This window comes from Capra hircus, chromosome 9 (assembly GCF_001704415.2).
Source record: "Capra hircus breed San Clemente chromosome 9, ASM170441v1, whole genome shotgun sequence".
NCBI lineage: Eukaryota > Metazoa > Chordata > Mammalia > Artiodactyla > Bovidae > Capra > Capra hircus.
In genome coordinates this window covers 71081990-71100685 of record NC_030816.1, presented here as the reverse complement: position 1 = coordinate 71100685, position 18696 = coordinate 71081990, and the positions used below count along the sequence as shown (strand labels likewise).

Genomic DNA, 18696 nt, shown 5'->3' with positions numbered 1-18696 from the left:
GATCGAACCCAGGCTCCCACATTGCAGGCAGATCCTTTACCAACTGAGCCACTAGGGAAGCCCTCAGTAGGGCCTGCTGGGCACTATTTGTGGTGACTTTCACCCAGTCATACTTCTCCCTCTCCATGAGCTCTTAGGAAGTCATTCTGGTCTCAGGAAAACCCCTTTCCCTTCATGCACATGGTCACCCCAAATGCCAGGTGAATTTAGGATTCACTATGTGTAATAAATGGTGCCATCAAATCCTTTTACTTAAGCACTATTTATCATTTATCTTGAGAATATGTATGTAATGGACTCTATCTGATGAACTATACAAAAGAGTAATTTCCTTGGGTCTTTGCAATCTCTTTAGCAGATTGCCCTTGATGTGTATCACATTCTAGTTTAAGGTTTATGCAATGATTTTCTTTTTCTTCTCCCTTTGTGGAGTTTTTCTCAGTTTGAAGATTGTTCTTAATTATCTTTCCTCAACAACACCTTATGCTCAGTTAAAGTGGAATGACAGGGAAATTAAATTTATAGTATAAATAATTTTTAATATAATTGTATCTTATATATTGTACATACTGTTTTTCTTATATGAAATTAAAAATTGGCTGAGTGAAATGATTCTAGACAGAGACCATGCACCCTTCACAAAAGTTAACTCAAAATAAACAGTAAAATGTACAATGTAAAAGTATAACATTTCTAGAAGATAAGTTAGGAGAATATCTAGATGACCTTGGGTAGGGCAGTGCCTTTATGTATTCATCACTAAAGCCACGACACGCAAGAGAAAGAATTGATAAGCTGGACTTCACTAAAATGAAAACTTCTGCTCTGTAAAGAAAATGCCAAGAGAATGAGAAGGCTTTGACTTCTCTAATGACTTCATAGACTGGGAAAAAATTATTTGCAAAAAGAATACTTAAAACGCAATGATAAGAAAACAAACAACCTGATTAAAAATGGGCCAAAGACTTTAACAGACACCTCACCAAAATAGACATACAGATGGCAAATAAGCATATCAAAAGATGTTTCACATTGTATGTCATCAGGGATATGCAAATTAAAATGACTTACCACTGTGCTTTAGAAGAGCCCAAATCTGGAACACTGACAACATCAAATTCTCACTAGAATATGGAATATCAGAAACTCTCAATCATTTTGATGGGAATGAAAAATGGTACAACCACTCTTGAAGAGTCTGATGATTTTTATAAAGCTATAATACTCTTGTTATATGATCCAGCAATTACACTCCTTTGTATTTACCTGATGGAACTGAAAACATATGTCCACCCAAAAACTTGTACATAGTTGTTTATAGCCACTTCATTCATAAATGCCAAAACTTGGAACCAACAAAGATGTTCTTCAGTAAGTGAATAAATTAACCGTGCTATATCCAGACAATGGAATATTGTTCAGAACTAAGAAGAAATGGGGCTTCCCAGGTGGTGCTGGTGGTAAAAAAAACCCTCCTGCCAATGCAGGAGGCTTAAGGGAAGTGGGTTCAGTCCCTGGTTGGGGAAGAGCCCCTGGAGGAGGAAATGGCACCACACCCCAGTATTCTTGCCTGGAGAATCCCATGGACAGTGGAGCCTGGTGGGCTACAGTCATAGGGTCTCAGAGTTGGATATGACTGAAGCAACTTAGCACACAAGAAGAAATGACTTATGAAGTCATGAAAATACAGGGAGGAAACTTAAATACCTATTTCTAAGTCAAAGAAGCCAATCTAGAAAGACTACATTGTGACATTTTGGAAAAGACGAAACTATGGAGACAATAAAGAGATCAGTGTGTGCCAGGGCTTGGGGGAGGGGAGGGATGAGTAGGCAGAACACTTTGGACTTTTAGGGCAGGGAAATTACTATGTATGATACTACAATGATAGGTCTATGTCATTATACATGTGTCCACGCCCATAGAATGTATGCCAAGAGTGAATTCTAATGTAAATTGCAGACTTTGACTGGGCTCATCAGTTGTAAAAAATGTACGACTCATGGGGGATGCTGGTAAGTAATGGGGGAGGTGTGTGTGTGGGGTAGGGGATATATGGAAAGTCTCCATGCCTTCTGCCCAATTTTGTGATGAACCTGCAACTACTCTAAAAATTGTCCTTAATAAAACAAATTTTAACTGGGTATCCTGTGTTTTAATTTCTAACTCTAGCAACACTACTCCTCAGGGGCTATTTGACAATATCTGAAACCATTTTTAGTTATCACAACTGGTGTTTAGAGGGTATAGGCAAGCCATGATGCCACTGACAGTTCAGGACCACAACAAAAATCAACTGAAACATCAATAGTGAACAGGGGTACCACTCCCTGTTTTGTATCACTCCTTTAAGGCTTTCAGTAAAGGGAGGATGGGAAAAGTAGGAAGTCAATACATACCTGGAGTAATGGGCAAATTTGGCCTCGGAGAACAGAATGAAGCAGAGCAAAGATTAATAGAGTTTTGTGGAGAGAATGCACTGGTCATAGCAAACACCCTCTTCCAACAACACAAGAGAAGACCCTACATATGAACATCGCCAGATGGTCAATACCGAAATCAGATTGATTATATTCTTTGCAGCCAAAGATGGAGAAGCTCTATACAGTCAGCAAAAACAAAACTGGGAGCTGACTATGGCTCAGATCATGAACTCCTTATTGCCAAATTCAGACTGAAACTGAAGAAAGTAGGGAAACCAACTAGATCATTCAGGTTTGACTTAAATCTAATCCTTTAGGACTATACAGTGGAAGTGACGAATAGATTCAAAGGATTAGATCTGATAGAGTGTCTGAAGAATTACTGACGGAGGTTCGTGATACTGTAGAGGAGGCAGGGATCAAGACTATTTCCCCAAGAAAAAGAAATGTAAAAAGGCAAAAAGGTTGTCTGAGGAGGCCTTACAAACAGCTATGAAAAGAAGAGAAGTCAAAGGGAAAGGAGAAAAGGAAAGATATACCCATTTGAATGCAGAGTTCCAAAGAATAGCAAGGAGAGATAAGAAAGCCTTCCTCAGTGATCAATGCAAAGAAATGGAGGAAAACAATAGAATGGGAAAGACTAAAGATCTCTTCAAGAAAATTGGAGATACCAAGGGAACTTTTTATGCAAAAATGGACACAATAAAGGACAGAAATGGTATGGACCTAACAGAAGCAGGAATACACAGAAGAAATATACAAAAAACATCTTAATGACCCAGATAATCACAATGGTGTGATCACTCACCTAGAGCCAGACATGCTGGAATGTGAAGTCAAGTGGATGTTAGGAAGCACCACTATGAACAGAGCTAGTGGAGGTGATGGAATTCCAGTTAAGCTATTTCAAATCTTAAAAGATGATGCTATGAAAGTGCTGCACTCAATATGCCAGCAAATATGGAAAACTCAGCAGTGGCCACAGGAGTGGTCAAGGTCAGTTTTCATTCAAATCCAAAACAAAAGCAATCCAAAGAATCTCCAAACCACAGCATAATTGCACTCATTTTCAGTTCAGTTCAGTCGCTCAGTCGTGTCCGACTCTTTGCGACCCCATGAATCGCAGCACACCAGGCCTCCCTGTCCATCACCAGCTCCTGGAGTTCACTCAGACTCACATCCATCAAATCAGAGATGCCATCCAGGCATCTCATCCTCTGTCGTCCCCTTCTCCTCCTGCCCCCAATCCCTTCCAGCATCAGAGTCTTTGCCAATGAGTCAAACCTTCGCATGAGGTGGCCAAAGTACTGGAGCTTCAGCTTTAGCATCATTCCTTCCAAAGAAATCCCAGGGCTGATCTCCTTCAGAATGGACTGGTTGGATCTCCTTGCAGTCCAAGGGACTCTCAAGAGTCTTCTCCAACACCACAGTTCAAAAGCATCAATTCTTCGGTGCTCAGCCTTCTTCACAGTCCAACTCTCACATCCATACATGACCACAGGAAAAACCATAGCCTTGACTAGATGGACCTTAGTCGGCAAAGCAATGTCTCTACTTTTGCATGTGCTATCTAGGTTGGTCATAACTTTTCTTCCAAGGAGTAAGCGTCTTTTAATTTCATGGCTGCAGTCACCATCTGCAGTGATTTTGGAGCCCCAAAAAATAAAGTCTGCCACTGTTTCCACTGTTTGCCCATCTATTTCCAATGAAGTGATGGGACTGGATGCCATGATCTTCGTTTTCTGAATGTTGAGCTTTAAGCCAACTTTTTCACTCTCCTCTTTCACTTTCATCAAGAGGCTTTTTAGCTTCTCTTCACTTTCTACCATAAGGGTGGTATCATCTGCATATCTGAGGTTATTGATATTTCTCCCAGCAATCTTGAATCCAGCTTGGCGTTTCTTCCAATCCAGCATTTTCATGATGTACTCTGCATATAAGTTAAATAAGCAGGGTGACAATATACAGCCTTGATGTACTCCTTTTCCTATTTGGAACCAGTCTGTTGTCCCATGTCCACTTGTAACTTTTGCTTCCTGACCTGCACTTGTCTTACATGCTAGCAAAATAATGCACAAAATTCTCCAAGCCAGGCTTCAACAGTATGTGAACTATGAAATTCCAGATGTTCAAGCTGGATTTAGAAAAGGCAGAGGAACCAGAGATCAAATTGCCAACATCCATTGGATCACCAAAAAAAGCAAGAGAGCTCCAGAAAAACATCTGCTTCGGCTTTATTGACTATGCTAAAGCCTTTGACTGTGTGGATCACAACAAACTGTGGAAAATTCTTCAAGAGATGGGAATACCAGACCACATGACCTGCCTCTTGAGAAATCTGTATGCTGGTAAGGAAGCAACAGTTAGAATTGGACATGGAACAACAGACTGGTTCAAAATCAAGAAAGGAGTATGTCAAGGCTGTATATCGTCACCCTGATTATTTGACTTATATGCAGAGTACCTCATGAGAAATGCTGGGCTGGATGAAGCACAAGCTGGAATCAAACATTGCCAGGAGAAATATCAATAACCTCAGATATGCAGATGACACCACCCTTATGGCAGAAAGTGAAGAGGAACTAAAAAGCCTCTTGATGAAAGTAGAAGAGGAGAGCAAAAATGTTGGCTAAAACTCAACATTCAGAAAATGAAGATGATGGCATCTGGTCCCATCACTTCATTGGAAATAGATGGGGAAACAGTGGAAACAGTGTCAGACTTTATTTTTGGGGGCTCCAAAATCACTGCAGATGGTGACTGCAGCCATGAAATTAAAAGATGCTTACTCCTTGGAAGAAAAGCTATGACCAACCTAGACAGCATATTAAAAAGCAGAGACATTACTTTGCCAACACAGGTCTGCCTAGTCAAAGCTATGGTTTTTTCCAGTGGCCATGTGAGAGTTGGACCATAAAGAAAGCTGAATGCCGGGGGCCAGTGTGAGGAACTCTGCCCATGGCAAAGGTCATGAGGAAGGAGGCTTGGCATATGCAAAGGCATGATCAAGCCTCAGGAAACCCCCTGTTCCCGAGCATCTACCCCAAAACCAGAGTGTGTTTTATGCTCTCACCTACACCTCTGACTTTAAGGGGCGCTCTCCCCCATAGCCGTTTCTCTCAGAGAAGGAGTAAATGTGCAGCTCCAAGGCAATAAAAATTCCTGGGCATGACAAGAGTGTTTCAGCTTACGGACTCCTCTGAAGGTTATCTAGCCCAACTGTATAGGTTTGTCCGGCCACTTGTGATTGTTTACAGCCTCCCAACCTGAGAGGCACGAGACATTTTAGACTTGCTAAAGGCAAATTCCTTTGGGAAGTTGGAAATTGTCAGTATAGTGGGTTGGTTAGGAATTATATTGGTGAAGGGTTTTTTCATTTGTTGTGCCAATAATTGCTGCTAATTCCCTGCCCTGGGTGGGACAAGGGTGTCTCAGGTCAAACCTCTCTGCTGGCAAACTAGCTTGTGCGACAGGATTATCCATACTCCTGCCACTACGCACATGATTGTTTACTACCTCTCAACCATAAACAGCACAGAGAGTTTGGAGTATTTTGAAAGTCTTAATTAACATAGGGCTTTTATCATTGTTGAGTCAATGATTGCCGCCAGGCCTCCATATCCTTAGGCACCTGGGAATATATTGATCAATGTATTTGGAATATAGAAAGGAAATATAGTAGTTTTTAAGGTTAGCAGTACTAGACTTTTTGAGTTAATGGAGTTTCTCTTTTGTAATAGATCACTGTACTTTGTTATAAATCACTGTGTCCTTGTTATGTAAAAATGTAACTTTATCACTATCTTAAGACTAAATAGATCTTAAGGGGAACACTGGGGAAAGGATTTTCATTTGTTGGGCTGATGTTTGCTGCTAAATCTCCATGTTCCCTGCCCTTATAATGAATATAACTAGCATATAGGAGAAATAAGTATTAACCTTTAAGATTAATCATGTTAACCTTGGGTTAAATAAATTCCTTTCTTGATTGTAACTTGCTACACCCTCACCCTATAGGAATGTAACTTTATTTGGAGGGTGGTGCCTGGTTTAAGAAAAAACACCCTTGGAAGAAATAAGTTTTTTGGTTATCAGAAAGAAAGGATCATAAAATGTCAGCAGGTCTCATAGCCAGAAGATGATGTAAAATCCTTAAGACCTTTTTATGTGAAGCACCTGATTTTGTAGAGGTCAGGACTGCTGACCCCCACGTGACTCTGTATTCATCCCTATGTGTAACAAAAGTTATATAAGCAAACCCCAAAATAAAGAAATTGGATCAGTTTCCAGAAAGACTGATTCCCCCATGTCGTTTCTTTCTTGCTCCCCATTTTTCTGGCTGAATTCCCATCTGGAGCATGGATGCTATTCCACGTAAACCAAGTTATTCAGCCTCTTTTTCTCCACTAATTTTCCTACTACACTATCCATTTCTAATCTCTATATATATCTGTAATTAAATATGTATTTTTCCAAGGATGCCGACTTCGTCCCCACCTTTGAATCACCCTGGATCCACTGGGGCTGGACCCCGGCAGCTGAATGCCGAAGAATTGATGCTTTTGAACTGTGGTGTTGGAGAAGACTCTTGAGAGTCCCTTGGACTGCAAGGAGATCCAACCAGTCCATCCTAAAGGAGATCAGTCCTGGGTGTTTATTGGAAGGACTGATATTGAAGCTGAAACTCCAATCCTTTGGCCACCTGATGTGAAGAACTGACTCCTTGGAAAAGACCCTGATGCTGGGGAAGATTGAAGGCAGAAGGAGAAGGGGACAACAGAGGATGAGATGACTGGATGGCATCACTGACTCAATGGACATGAGTTTGAGTAAAGTCCGGGAGTTGGTGATGGACCGGGAGGCCTGGCGTGCTGCAGTCCATGGGGTCGCAAAGAGTTGGACACAACTGAGTGACTGGACTGAACTGAGCTGAAATCTAGGATGCTGCTTAGCCCTAAAAGTGTGAGGAAATACTGATACCTCGAGAGCATCCACCTATCAGTGGGGAAGGAGTGGGTGGATAAATATTACAGTCACCTCATCCTTTAGTAGGATGCTTCTGAGGGATACCCTCCACAGTTCACCAGGATCCCCTGGAGGACTGAGCCCCAGTAACCCACAGCAATCATTATCACACCCTTTAACAAATACGCTTTTCTTTCTCATTTCATTCTTCCTAGTCTCTCATTTCTGCTTGCTGTCTTCACTTTCCAAGTTGTCTTCATCCAAAACATTTTCTCAGCTCTGATTTAGGGGATCTTATCAAATATGAGATATATCATTACAAATAGAACATGTTCTTCTAGGAACCGTATAGCCTGAACATACTTACCCTGAAGTGCTGTGCAGTTAGTTCTTTATCCTGGAAGGGGATAGGGTAGTGAGCTGTTTGCAGATCCTTCAGGGCTGCAGGAAGTTTAGCCTTATCTTTGAAATTAGCAATCACATGTCCAACAGCTTTCAAAATTGTTAAAGCCTGCTCTGTAAATCGGTAGCTTTCCTGTGAAGACCAAGCATAGTACTCAGCTTCATTTTCATTTATTTAGGTGTAATTAGGTTTACAAAGATTTAGTTTCTGTTAATATATTAAAAATCTGTTGTGTGACTGACTCAACAGTTATTTATGGAGGGTTTACTTGATCAAAGTATTTCACCAGGAGTCATGATCAAAGAGATGTTAAGCAAGGAACCTGATTCTTGCTCTTGTAGGAACACACAGAAAGAGCACTAACCCCACTGGGGGCCAGGGACAATTTCTCCACAGTATTAATATCCAACCTTTGTTCTGAAGAACGTCTAGGAATTAGCCTGACAGCTGTGTGGTATCTGATGGCTGAAGGGCAGAGAAGAGTTCAGGGAGAGAGCAATTAAAAAAAAAAAGAAAGAAAGAAAAGGCAAGAGGGTGAACTAGCATGGGCTTCTGACTTCCTTCTGCTATAAACTCTGAAGAAACAATAAAGCAAGAAGGAGACAGGGATATCAGGAAGGAACTTATTTTTAAAGGTGGAGAAAACCCTGAGGTGTTGCAGATGACAGAGAAGCTGCAGAGCTGAAGGTGCTTACAGGCAGCCTGAAGAGGGTCATGCAGGAGGAAAACTTTGCAAGGTCTGTTTTTGCCCCTTTCCTTAGGGGCAATATCATCACTCCACAGTTCCCTGTAGAAATTCTAAGGACTAGTCTAGCAGGAATAGCATGAGAATGGAGTGAGAAGCTGATGAAAACAGAGGCAATTGACTTGCCATATTAATACATTTACTTCCCCCTACCTTCTCCCAATCCCCTCAACGCTTTGGAAAAATCTCTTCTTAATAGTTTCTCCCTGAAATGAAACCACGACCAGAAAAGTCACCTGGTTAAGTGGTAGCACTGGGAGTGATCAAGGATGGCTCTCAGAAGCTTGAGTCTCTCTGCTTTTGAACCAATCTATATCCCCCTTTCCTTCTTGATTACAAGTGAAGACTACTGAGGCCTAAAAGTCAGCCCTAATAACTTTTATAAGATGGAGGAGTCAATAATCCCAGGAAAATATGAGTTCACAGACCCAAATAGTTAATTAGGGAATTAAATCACCTAAAGATACAAACTGCTTCCATTTCCTGGCTATTGTAAACAATTTTGCTATGAACATTGGGGTGCATACATCTTTTTGAATATAAGCCCAGGACATATGTCCAGGAGCTAAATTGCTGGATCATATGGTAGTCCTCTTTTTAGTTTTTTAAGGGCTTCCCTCGTAGCTCAATTGGTAAAGAATCTGCCTGCAACAGGAGACCCAGGTTCAATTCCTGAGTCAGGAAGATCCCTTGGAGAAGGAAATGGGAACCCATTCCAGTAGTCTTGCCTGGAGGATTCCATGGACAGAGGAGCCTGGCAGGCTATAGTCAATGGGGTCACAAGAGTTGGACATGAATTAGTGACTAAAGCACCACCACCATGGAACCTCCATACTGTTCTACATAGTAGCTGTATCAATTTACATTCTCACCAACTGTGTAGGAAGGTTTCCTTTTCTCCATACTCTCTCCAGCACTTATTTTTTGTAGATATTTTGATGATGGCCATTTTGACCTATGTGAGGTGATACCTCATTGTGGTTTTGCTTTGCATTTCTCTAATAATTAATAATGTTGAGCATCTTTTAATATACCTGTTAATCTTCTGAATGTCTTCTAATGTCTATTGAGGTCTTCTGCCCATTTTTTTATTAGGTTGTTTTTTGACATTGAGTTGTATGAGCTGTTTGTATATTTTGGAAATTAACCCCTTGTCAGTCACATCATTTGCAAATATCTCCAATTCCATAGACTGTCTTTTCATTTTGTTGGTTTCTTTTGCTGTTCAAAAGCTCTTAAGTTCCATATATGCACCCCAGTGTTCATAGCACTATATATAGTAGCAGCCTAAATGTCTATCAGTCAATGCATGGATACAGTATTGGAATATTACTCAGCCATAAGAAGAATGAAAAGCTGCCATTTGCAGTAACATGGGTGGGCCTACAGAATATCATAGTGACTAAGTACATAAAGACAAATACTGTGTAATATCACACGTGGAGTAAAATAAATAAGTACAAATGGATCTATTTACAAAACTGAGAGACTCATAGGCATAGAAAACAAACTATGACTAACCAAAGGCAAACAGGTAGGGGAGGGAAAAATTAGGAGTATGGGTTTAACGGATATACACGGCTACATATAAAATAGATAAGAAACAAAGACTTAGTATATAACACAGGGGACAATATTCAATATCTTCTAATTAACCTATAATGGAATATAATCTGAAAAAATATATATTAAAACTGAAACACTTGGCTGAACAGCTGAAATTAACATGATACTGTAAATCAATTCTACTTCAATTCAAAAAATAAAAAAGAAACAAACTAGATAAGCCATACTATGTAAAAATTTTTTTTGTGTGTATTTGTTTGGAGTTTGAAGCAGAGAAAGGTTTATTTCAGGGCCACGCAAGGAGATGGTGGCTCATGCGCTAAAAATCCCCAAGTTCCCTGAAGGTTTTTTTTTTTTTTTTAAATATTATAATATCATTATGCCTGCTCAGTCACTCAGGCTTGTCTGACTCTTTGAGGTCCCATGGATTGTATCTCACCAGGCTCCTCTGTCCATGGAATTTTCCAGGCAAGAGTACTGGTGTGGGGTGCCATTTCCTTCTCTAGGGGTCTTCCCGACTCAGGGATTGAACCTGAGTCTCTTGTGTCTCTTACATTGGCAGGAGGATTCTTTACCACTTAAGCATATTTATTATTCATCTAAATCATATAATGGTGGCAGTTAAGTTGGCTGCCTTTATTTTATAGTTATCTTGAAGAATCTGACATGGCTGAGTGACTAACACTTTCACTTTATACAGTTTTATTTAGTACAATTTCTTTTAGATAACACTGATTTATTCAAGTAAAAATAATTTTTTTAAAAGAAGAGAAAAAACAAGAATTTAAAATAAGCAGGGTAAATCTAATTAAGGCTTTAAGGGACATAGAAGATGGGCTGGATGATCATCCTTCTGTGTCTACTGAGCAGGAGTTAGGTCTGATGAGAGGTGATGCCGAAAGAGAAGGGGCAGCCATAGAGCATCCTTCAGGACCACTGCCTGCAGAGGGAAGAACGTGTGACTGGAGCGTATTATCCTTCAGGACCACTGCCTGGAGAGGGAAGAACGCGTGCCTGGAGAGGGAAGAACGCGCGACAGGAGCGTAGCATCCTTCAGGACCACTGCCTGCAGAGGGAAGAACGCGTCACTGGAGCGTATTGGCCATGAAAACATGAGCATGCAGTTGGTTCTGAGCCATCCTGCTACTGCTCTGGACAAGAGATTTACTGACTGGCTAAGTGGATCTCATCTCACTAATATGAAGCTGTGATATATGGAGATAGATTGGAGGAGCAGGTAAAGCCGAATTATGCAGTAGAAAGGCCCTATAAATACTTGTCTCCCAAAATGCATATGCTTATGTCTAAAGATGTCCTTGAGAGGACGTCTAAACCAAGACAGGACCTGAAGGAAGATTTATTTATCTCTGTTTTCTTTCAGACCCTGTCAGAGCCAAGGAGCTAGAAAAACCAAGAGGTTAAAAGCAGACGAAGAAATGACTGACCCTTTCGTGGATCCTTTCTCCCTGAATCCAAGTCCCTTCCTCAGGACAAAGAAGGAGGAAAGGAACATATGAAATATCAAAAACTTAACCTGCATTGAAAAAGTCTGTACTGATCCTTTATGTTTCTCAACGGAACAATAATATTGATACTATGGGATCTGCCTTAGGTGTTAACAGATGTGTAAGGGAATTCACCAGAGCAGAGGTGAGTAAATAAAATTAAATGAAATAAAAATATTAATTATTTTTAAAATAAAATGATTTTATTTGTATCCCCACAGAGTTTAGACTGCTTATTAACATGTCATATTTGATAGCTTCTTACAGAATATACTTAATAGTTTTAAAAAGTAAAAAAAATGAGTAAGTTGAATAAACAAATAGAAATATGATTTAGTTCAAGATCTTTGAAACTAAAGCACGCACACACAAATCACAGTTGCTAACCAATTTACCGGCTCAAAGTTGGGTAGCACAACATCTTCATCCCCAATGACGAAGGTCACCATGCTGCAGATGTGTATGGAGTGGCCCACGGGGGAGTATGCAGTGAAGAGCAGCATGTGTCTCCTAAAGAGAGTGGACACTAGATACAGATCGAGGCTCTCCTCTGTTGTAGTCCTTGCCTCTGCTAGCTTCTTGATGATACTTTGTGCTCAAATGAAGTCAGAGGTTAGTATGGGCTGAATTTTGTAACACAGATGAGGTAATGACCGATGAATTTTTACTCTGAAAGAACGCTCAGAGAGCATGGAATCTACATTTCACTAATTATGTTGGATAAAAGTGGTCACACTAAATGACAAAGTTGTACATGTTGGAGACATCTCCCATGCACTGCAGACATATTGCAAAACACTGGTCCCGATTTCCCCCTCACAACAGTAATAATTCACATTGGCCAAGTGCTTTGTAGATTTCATAGTCATTTTCTCACAAATGCATAGCTTCATGTATGTTGCTTATGTCCCTCCTACCAGGTTGTAGCACCATGGAGAGGACTGAGAGCATGTCTTAAACCTTCCTGGTGGCTGCTTAGGTCCCTGTTGGGGGGAAATGTAGATAGGAGTAGTAAACTGTGAAAGCGTTTAGCTGCTCAGTTGTATCCTATTCTTTGTGACCCCATCGACTGCAGTGTAGTCAGCCAGGCTCCTCTGTCCATGGAATTCTCCAGGCAAGAATACTGGAGTGGTTTGCCATTCCCTTCTCCAGGGGATCTTCCTGACCCAGAGACTGGACCCAGGTCTCCTGCACTGCAGGCTGATTCTTTGCTGTCTGAGCCAGCAGGGAAGCCCAGATAAAAGTAGATTGTTTATCAGTTCTCCATCCTTGGTCATCTTGATGAATGAGCACTCAGACAGAATAATGATTTTTGGAAGAATCTTTCCATACTAGAGTTTTTAGGGGAGATGTAAAAAATATAGTATTTTTAAAATTCATTATTCCTCTAGGAATATTTGATGCTTGCCATAGATTATTTTAGCACTTTATTTTGTTGCTTGGGTTTTGCTTTTTGAATAAGAGCCATAGCTTTTCATTAATCATAGAATTATCATGATTGATCTTGGGGAATTCAGCAAAATATTTATCTTATCTGAAATATGATGTAATATTTTGAACTTTACTTATCAAAAATCATGAAAACTTTTCAATTCTATATCTTTTCTTTAAAATGGAAAATGTGATGTGTTTAACCTATTATATCTTAATTTAAAATAAAGCTACAGGTAAAATTAAAAATAATTACGGTTAAACTATAGATTTATAGAAAAAATGCTGTTTTTCAGCCTGTTTTTAAATAAAGTCATGGTCCTTATTAAGAACTATGGCATAATAAAACAAAAAGATCATTTTAATAAATTAATTTTAGGAAATACTGGGTTAAACACATTTAAAATGTACTCTTTACTAAAGATGTTTCAGATTCTTTGACAATTATGCATCTTCCAAAAGGTACAGCGTTTCTTCAGTTTATTCATTCCCAGAATTATTTTTCTCAAGAATCATGATGATAGACCTATACTTTATGAAATCACTGTAGGAAACAACATATTAGATTCCATATTGTTTCATTATCTAGTAGTCAAAAGTTTACAAGTCATCAAATAATTCTTAGTATGGGAAAAATAAAGTCACTCCATACCCAACAGGCAGGCGAACCACTGTAGCCTTGGTAGCATAGGTGTGAATTGTCACAACAAGATCACGTGGCTTCAGAGATTTCCAAGAAACCGTCTCAACTGTAAGTAGTCCAGGCTCTATGGGAGGGCTGTTCTTTGTTAAAGCTTTAGGAAAAGTTAAAAAAATTATATATATATAAAATTCGATTGTGAGAGTATAGTTGGCCATCACTAGTATTGCTTTTTATCAATATGACATTAATAATAATAACATAATTATAATAATATTAACAACAACCAACAATTAGACATATTCTGAAAATGCTCATAAAACATTAGAAATTATGCTGGGTAAATAGTTATGGGAAATAATACTCGAGAGGAAGCAAGATCTTCATTCCTATTCCTAATTTTCTCCTCATAGTCATTCCCCCAGCTGAAGAAACCAGGAATGGAAAAGTTAGGAAAAAAGAGGTCAGCCAGGGATATTTCACTGTAGTATACCACTGCTTTTCTTATGTAGAGCAGCAATCACAATATCCTGCTGGATGCAATTTTAAAGGAGGAAAATTACTATATCTGGGGAAATTAGAGATTTTCCTAAGAAAGTGTCAAAACAAGGGCAAAATATGCTACATTTTATCTAAGTTTTTTACCTTTGATTCTTAGCTTTAAGTGTGTGGAGAAATAACATAATTAACAAAACTTTCATTTCAATTAAATTAACCTTTTAAATTTAATTGTATTTTGTAAATTAATTAAAACAATCTAATTAAATTTTAATTAACTTTTTAAAATCTGAAAATGGGTAGAAAATATTATTCTTCATTGGTAGCTGAGGGCAAAATACTTCTTACCTTGTTTTGCAGCTAACCCTCAAGCTAATGTTACAGGCCACCATGTAATCTGAAACACTTCCATGCATTTGGAGTTTCAGTGTTCTAGGATGTGGTGCAGCTTAGGAACTGTTGGTTAGGTAGACATACTAAAATCACACCGCTGAAGTCTCGAAAGTTTATTCAACAAATATTTATTGCCTACCTGCTACACATCTGATACCACTTAAAACATTGGGTATATCTCAGTAGGAAAACCATAGTCTCTGCCATCAAGGTAGGCAAGAAATTCAATATTAAGCATGCAGCAAATATTTATACCTGTGCAGGGTCAGAGCTGTTCATTTGAGTTACATATAAATGCTTTAGTAAAACAAGTCAATCAAAGAATACTGTTTTGTGCATTTGTGCATGTGTTCACAAGAAACCGGCCTTAGAGAAGAAAAGAAACAGTCTCTCTGTTAGAATAGGAAGGAAAGGTGATTAGAGCTTCAGAGAGTTCAATATGAGGAGAAGAGTAGGTCATTTCTGATCTCTTCTATCTTTTCAGTGAGGAAGGATGGAGTGGGAATCGGAGATTTGGAGATGGAGAGAGATCTGCAGGTTTGCAATAACCATCCATAAGAATGAAAGTTTGGAGGATGAATGAACTTGGGGAATGTTCACAGTGCTTAGGTCATTTTTTTGTTCGTTCTTTTTGAGGTTTGTGGTCCTCAATTTAAAATGGGGCTAGGTAGTAGGAATTTTTTTCTTCAGTTACACCCAGCTGCTCTGATGCAACCCCAGGTCAGGCACAGAGATATTTTCAACCAGTATTAGGGTTTTGTCAGGAACATAACTTGAAAGGATAAGAAAGCACTTGTGTTGAGGGCACATGTGAAGAAACATCAATAAATACAATGAGGGCCCACGGAAACTGGGTTGGGACTCAGAGAAATAAGGATCTGATGAGGGTGGACACAGAAAAAGTTGTCAGGTTGATGAATGGTGGTCCCCATTCAGCCCAAGAATTGTAGGGGTGGGAATTCTAGAGAGAGTGAACTGGAGCTTCAGGTGGGGGTCAGAGAGCTTAAGATTGATTGAGATAATACAGTTATTAGTACAATAAAGTCTAAATAAAACCATGATAGTAGGGGCCCAGGGCAGGATGAGATAAAGGCCTTTGGAAGAGTCAAATTGAAGAAGAAAGAGCTTGTGATTTTTAAAAGATTTTTAAAGAATCAAGAATGATGACATGTATAAGGGGAAAGAGAAACAGAGGGACTAGGTGTGCATAAGAGGTGATCATATGACCAGAACAAAGAGAGATGGGTGGCAAGAGTGAGCATACTCATTGATGTCAGAGGAGCAGGAAGATCTTAGGAGGTCTAGAGGGGGAATAAGTTCCTTCATTAGGTGTCTAAAATTTGTAGTATACGTTTCCCCCGAATAGAAAGTGAGCTGGGCTTTCAGACTGTAATTTTCTCATGGCCCTCTTACCTCCAGATTCTCCCCAGCGTACCAATGCAGAAAAGCAGATCAGCAGTTCAATGGGCTTTAAACTGTCCATGAATAGGTGATAGGACACACGTTCATCTGAAAACTGCAAGAAATAGACTAATTGTTGCATTTCGTATCAGCCTGTTCCTGCTGGTATTTCCCAATTCTAATGAAAGTACAATACCTGACATTCATAGAGCATTTAGTGTGTTCTAGACACCACAACAAGTACTTTACAGATTTAATGAAAGGAAGAAAATCACACTGGTGCATGCTGGCAGCAGTCCATGGAACCCATGTCTGCAGACACTGAGACCGGCCACCATATCAGAGAGAGCCAAATCTCTCCTCAGTGAGTAAAGAAAGGGGGTATGTTTGTTCCAGAAACGACAGTAGAGGAAGAAATTGAGCCTATAGCTGAGCAGTGCTCAGAAAATAGGTCCCTGATAAGTAAACAGGGAGAGAATAGAAATGTATTAAGGTAGGCTACTTGGGCTTCCCTGTCGGCTCAGATGGTAAAGAATCTGCAGGCAATGAGGGAGACCTGGGTTCAGCCCAATGGTTGGGAAGATCCTTTGAAGAAGGGCATGGCAATCCACTCCAGTATTCTTGTCTGGAGAATCCTCTGGACAGAGGAGCCTGGCTACAGTCCTTGAGGGTCACAAAGAGTGACACACAACTGAGTGATTAAGCACATGCTGCTTGGTGGTTTTTGCTATTACTCCTTCATTCTACAAGGTCTTCAGAATTATGCCCATTGCATGCTAATGAACCAAACTGGGGGCTTCCCTTGTGGCTCAGCTGGTAAAGAATCTTCCTGCAATGTGGAAGACATGGGTTTATTCCCTGGGTTGGGAAGATCCCCTGGAGAAGGGAAAGGCTACCCACTCCAGAACTAAGCTGGATTTTTGCTTGAGGCATGCAAGAAAATATTGAGCGAAACTGGAATATCTCTTAGTGGACAGGCACATAAGGATTACATGAATATGATTTCAATCCATCTTAGGTAGGTACTATTAACATCTATAATTATGGATGAAGAAACTGAAATACAGAGAGGGTAAGTAATTCTTCAAAGGTCACAAAGCTTGCAAGTAGCACAGCTGAAATTCAAAAAAGTAAGTCTGTCTATCTACTAATACCTAACTCCAATGTTGGCCTTTCAATTATTGTGCTATTACTGCACTTCAATTTCCCAGTCTTCAACATAATTTTGACTGATGGTGTATGGTAAATGTGTTAATTTAATGTCATTATACTTTAAGGCAATGGCACCCCATTTCAGTACTCTTGCCTGGAAAATCCCATGGACGGAGGAGCCTGGTGGGCTGCAGTCCATGGGGTCGTGAAGAGTCGGACATGACTGAGCGACTTCACTTTCACTTTTCACTTTCATGCATTGGAGGAGGAAATGGCAGCCCACTCCAGTGTTCTTGCCTCGAGAATCCCAGGGACGGCGGAGCCTGGTGGGCTGCCGTCCATGGGGTCGCACAGAGTTGGACACGATTGAAGTGACAGCAGCAGCAGCAGCATAATTTAAGGCTTTCTATATTATTTTACAACAATATTTAAATAACAAGTTGAAATGCAAAAAAACCCAAGCTATATTGTGAAAAAGAAATCCTTAATAATCAAGTATAATAAGATTCCTAGAAATGTTTGATGCAATGTAACTATTTAAAATGATTGCATCACTCAGTTTTCCAATAGTTAGCATTTGACACTTTAATTTTCTTTTGTTTTCTTTTGTCTGCAACATGTTGGTGATAGAGGCAGTTGTTTCAAATACTCCCTGTCTAAAACTCTGAAGGACCTTGGATTTGCCAGTGTAGCCTGTGTGAGCAAGGAGGAGGCTCTACCTATAACTCATTTGCCATCATTTTAAATTGTCTGAGAATTTGAAGACGAGGTGGCCCTGGAGGCCACATGAAGGGAATCTGCCCTGGTGCGGGCATGAGCCGTCTTTGCAAGCCCCTGCCAGCTCCCATGACATCACCCATGAAGACAGCTAAAGGGTGTGCACAGGACAAGCCTCAGACTCTGTGTTCCTAGTTCAGCAGGCAGTGCCTGTGGCCACTAAAATCAGGACTAAGAGTGAAAGTGTTAGTTGCTCAGTCGTGTCTGATTCTTTGCAACCTCATGGACTGTAGCCTACCAGGCTCATCTGTGTGTGGGGTTCTCCAGGCGAGAATACTGGAGTGGATTGCCATGCCCTTCTCCAGAGGATCTTTCCTACTCAGGTATTGAATCTGGGTCTCCTGTATTGCAGGCAGATTCTTTACCATCTGAGCCACCAGGAAAGCCCCTAAATCACGACTGCCTAGCCTCAGACCATAGGCAGTCCAAACTAAAGGCCGTTAATTTTGGGTACTAACAATATCCTCTAAGTCATCATTTTCTCAGACCATTGATGTTAAAAAGAAAAAATTCAGGGGGATGAAGGGACTCATAATGGATGCTGTCATTTTATTTTGCCAAGCTGGAACTTTAAAAGGAAAATAAAATTCTGTATTTACCATCACTTCATAAAAATGTCCAAACACACACACACACACACACACACACACACACACATATTAGGGTGGCAATGTATAACAAAAACTCATGTGCCAAATGCTCTCAGTAATAATAATGACAGCTAGCATTTCACTTACTAAGTATTAGGCATTCTTCTAAGTGTTTTACACAAATTCTCTCATTCCTTTCTCAACTCT

At 40.0% G+C, this 18696-nt stretch overlaps 1 protein-coding gene across 1 annotated transcript in view; it reads right to left on the bottom strand.

Annotated features, from left to right (window-relative positions):
- Window positions 1–18696, bottom strand: part of ADGB (androglobin) — a 188449-nt gene that overhangs the window by 74138 nt on the left and 95615 nt on the right. The window contains exons 17-20 of the mRNA XM_018053314.1: window positions 15983–16085; window positions 13691–13832; window positions 12003–12117; window positions 7756–7923 (exon numbers count right to left, since the gene is read on the bottom strand). Of these exons, the coding sequence (XP_017908803.1) occupies window positions 7756–7923; window positions 12003–12117; window positions 13691–13832; window positions 15983–16085 (528 nt within the window). The remainder of the gene's footprint in view (window positions 1–7755; window positions 7924–12002; window positions 12118–13690; window positions 13833–15982; window positions 16086–18696) is intronic.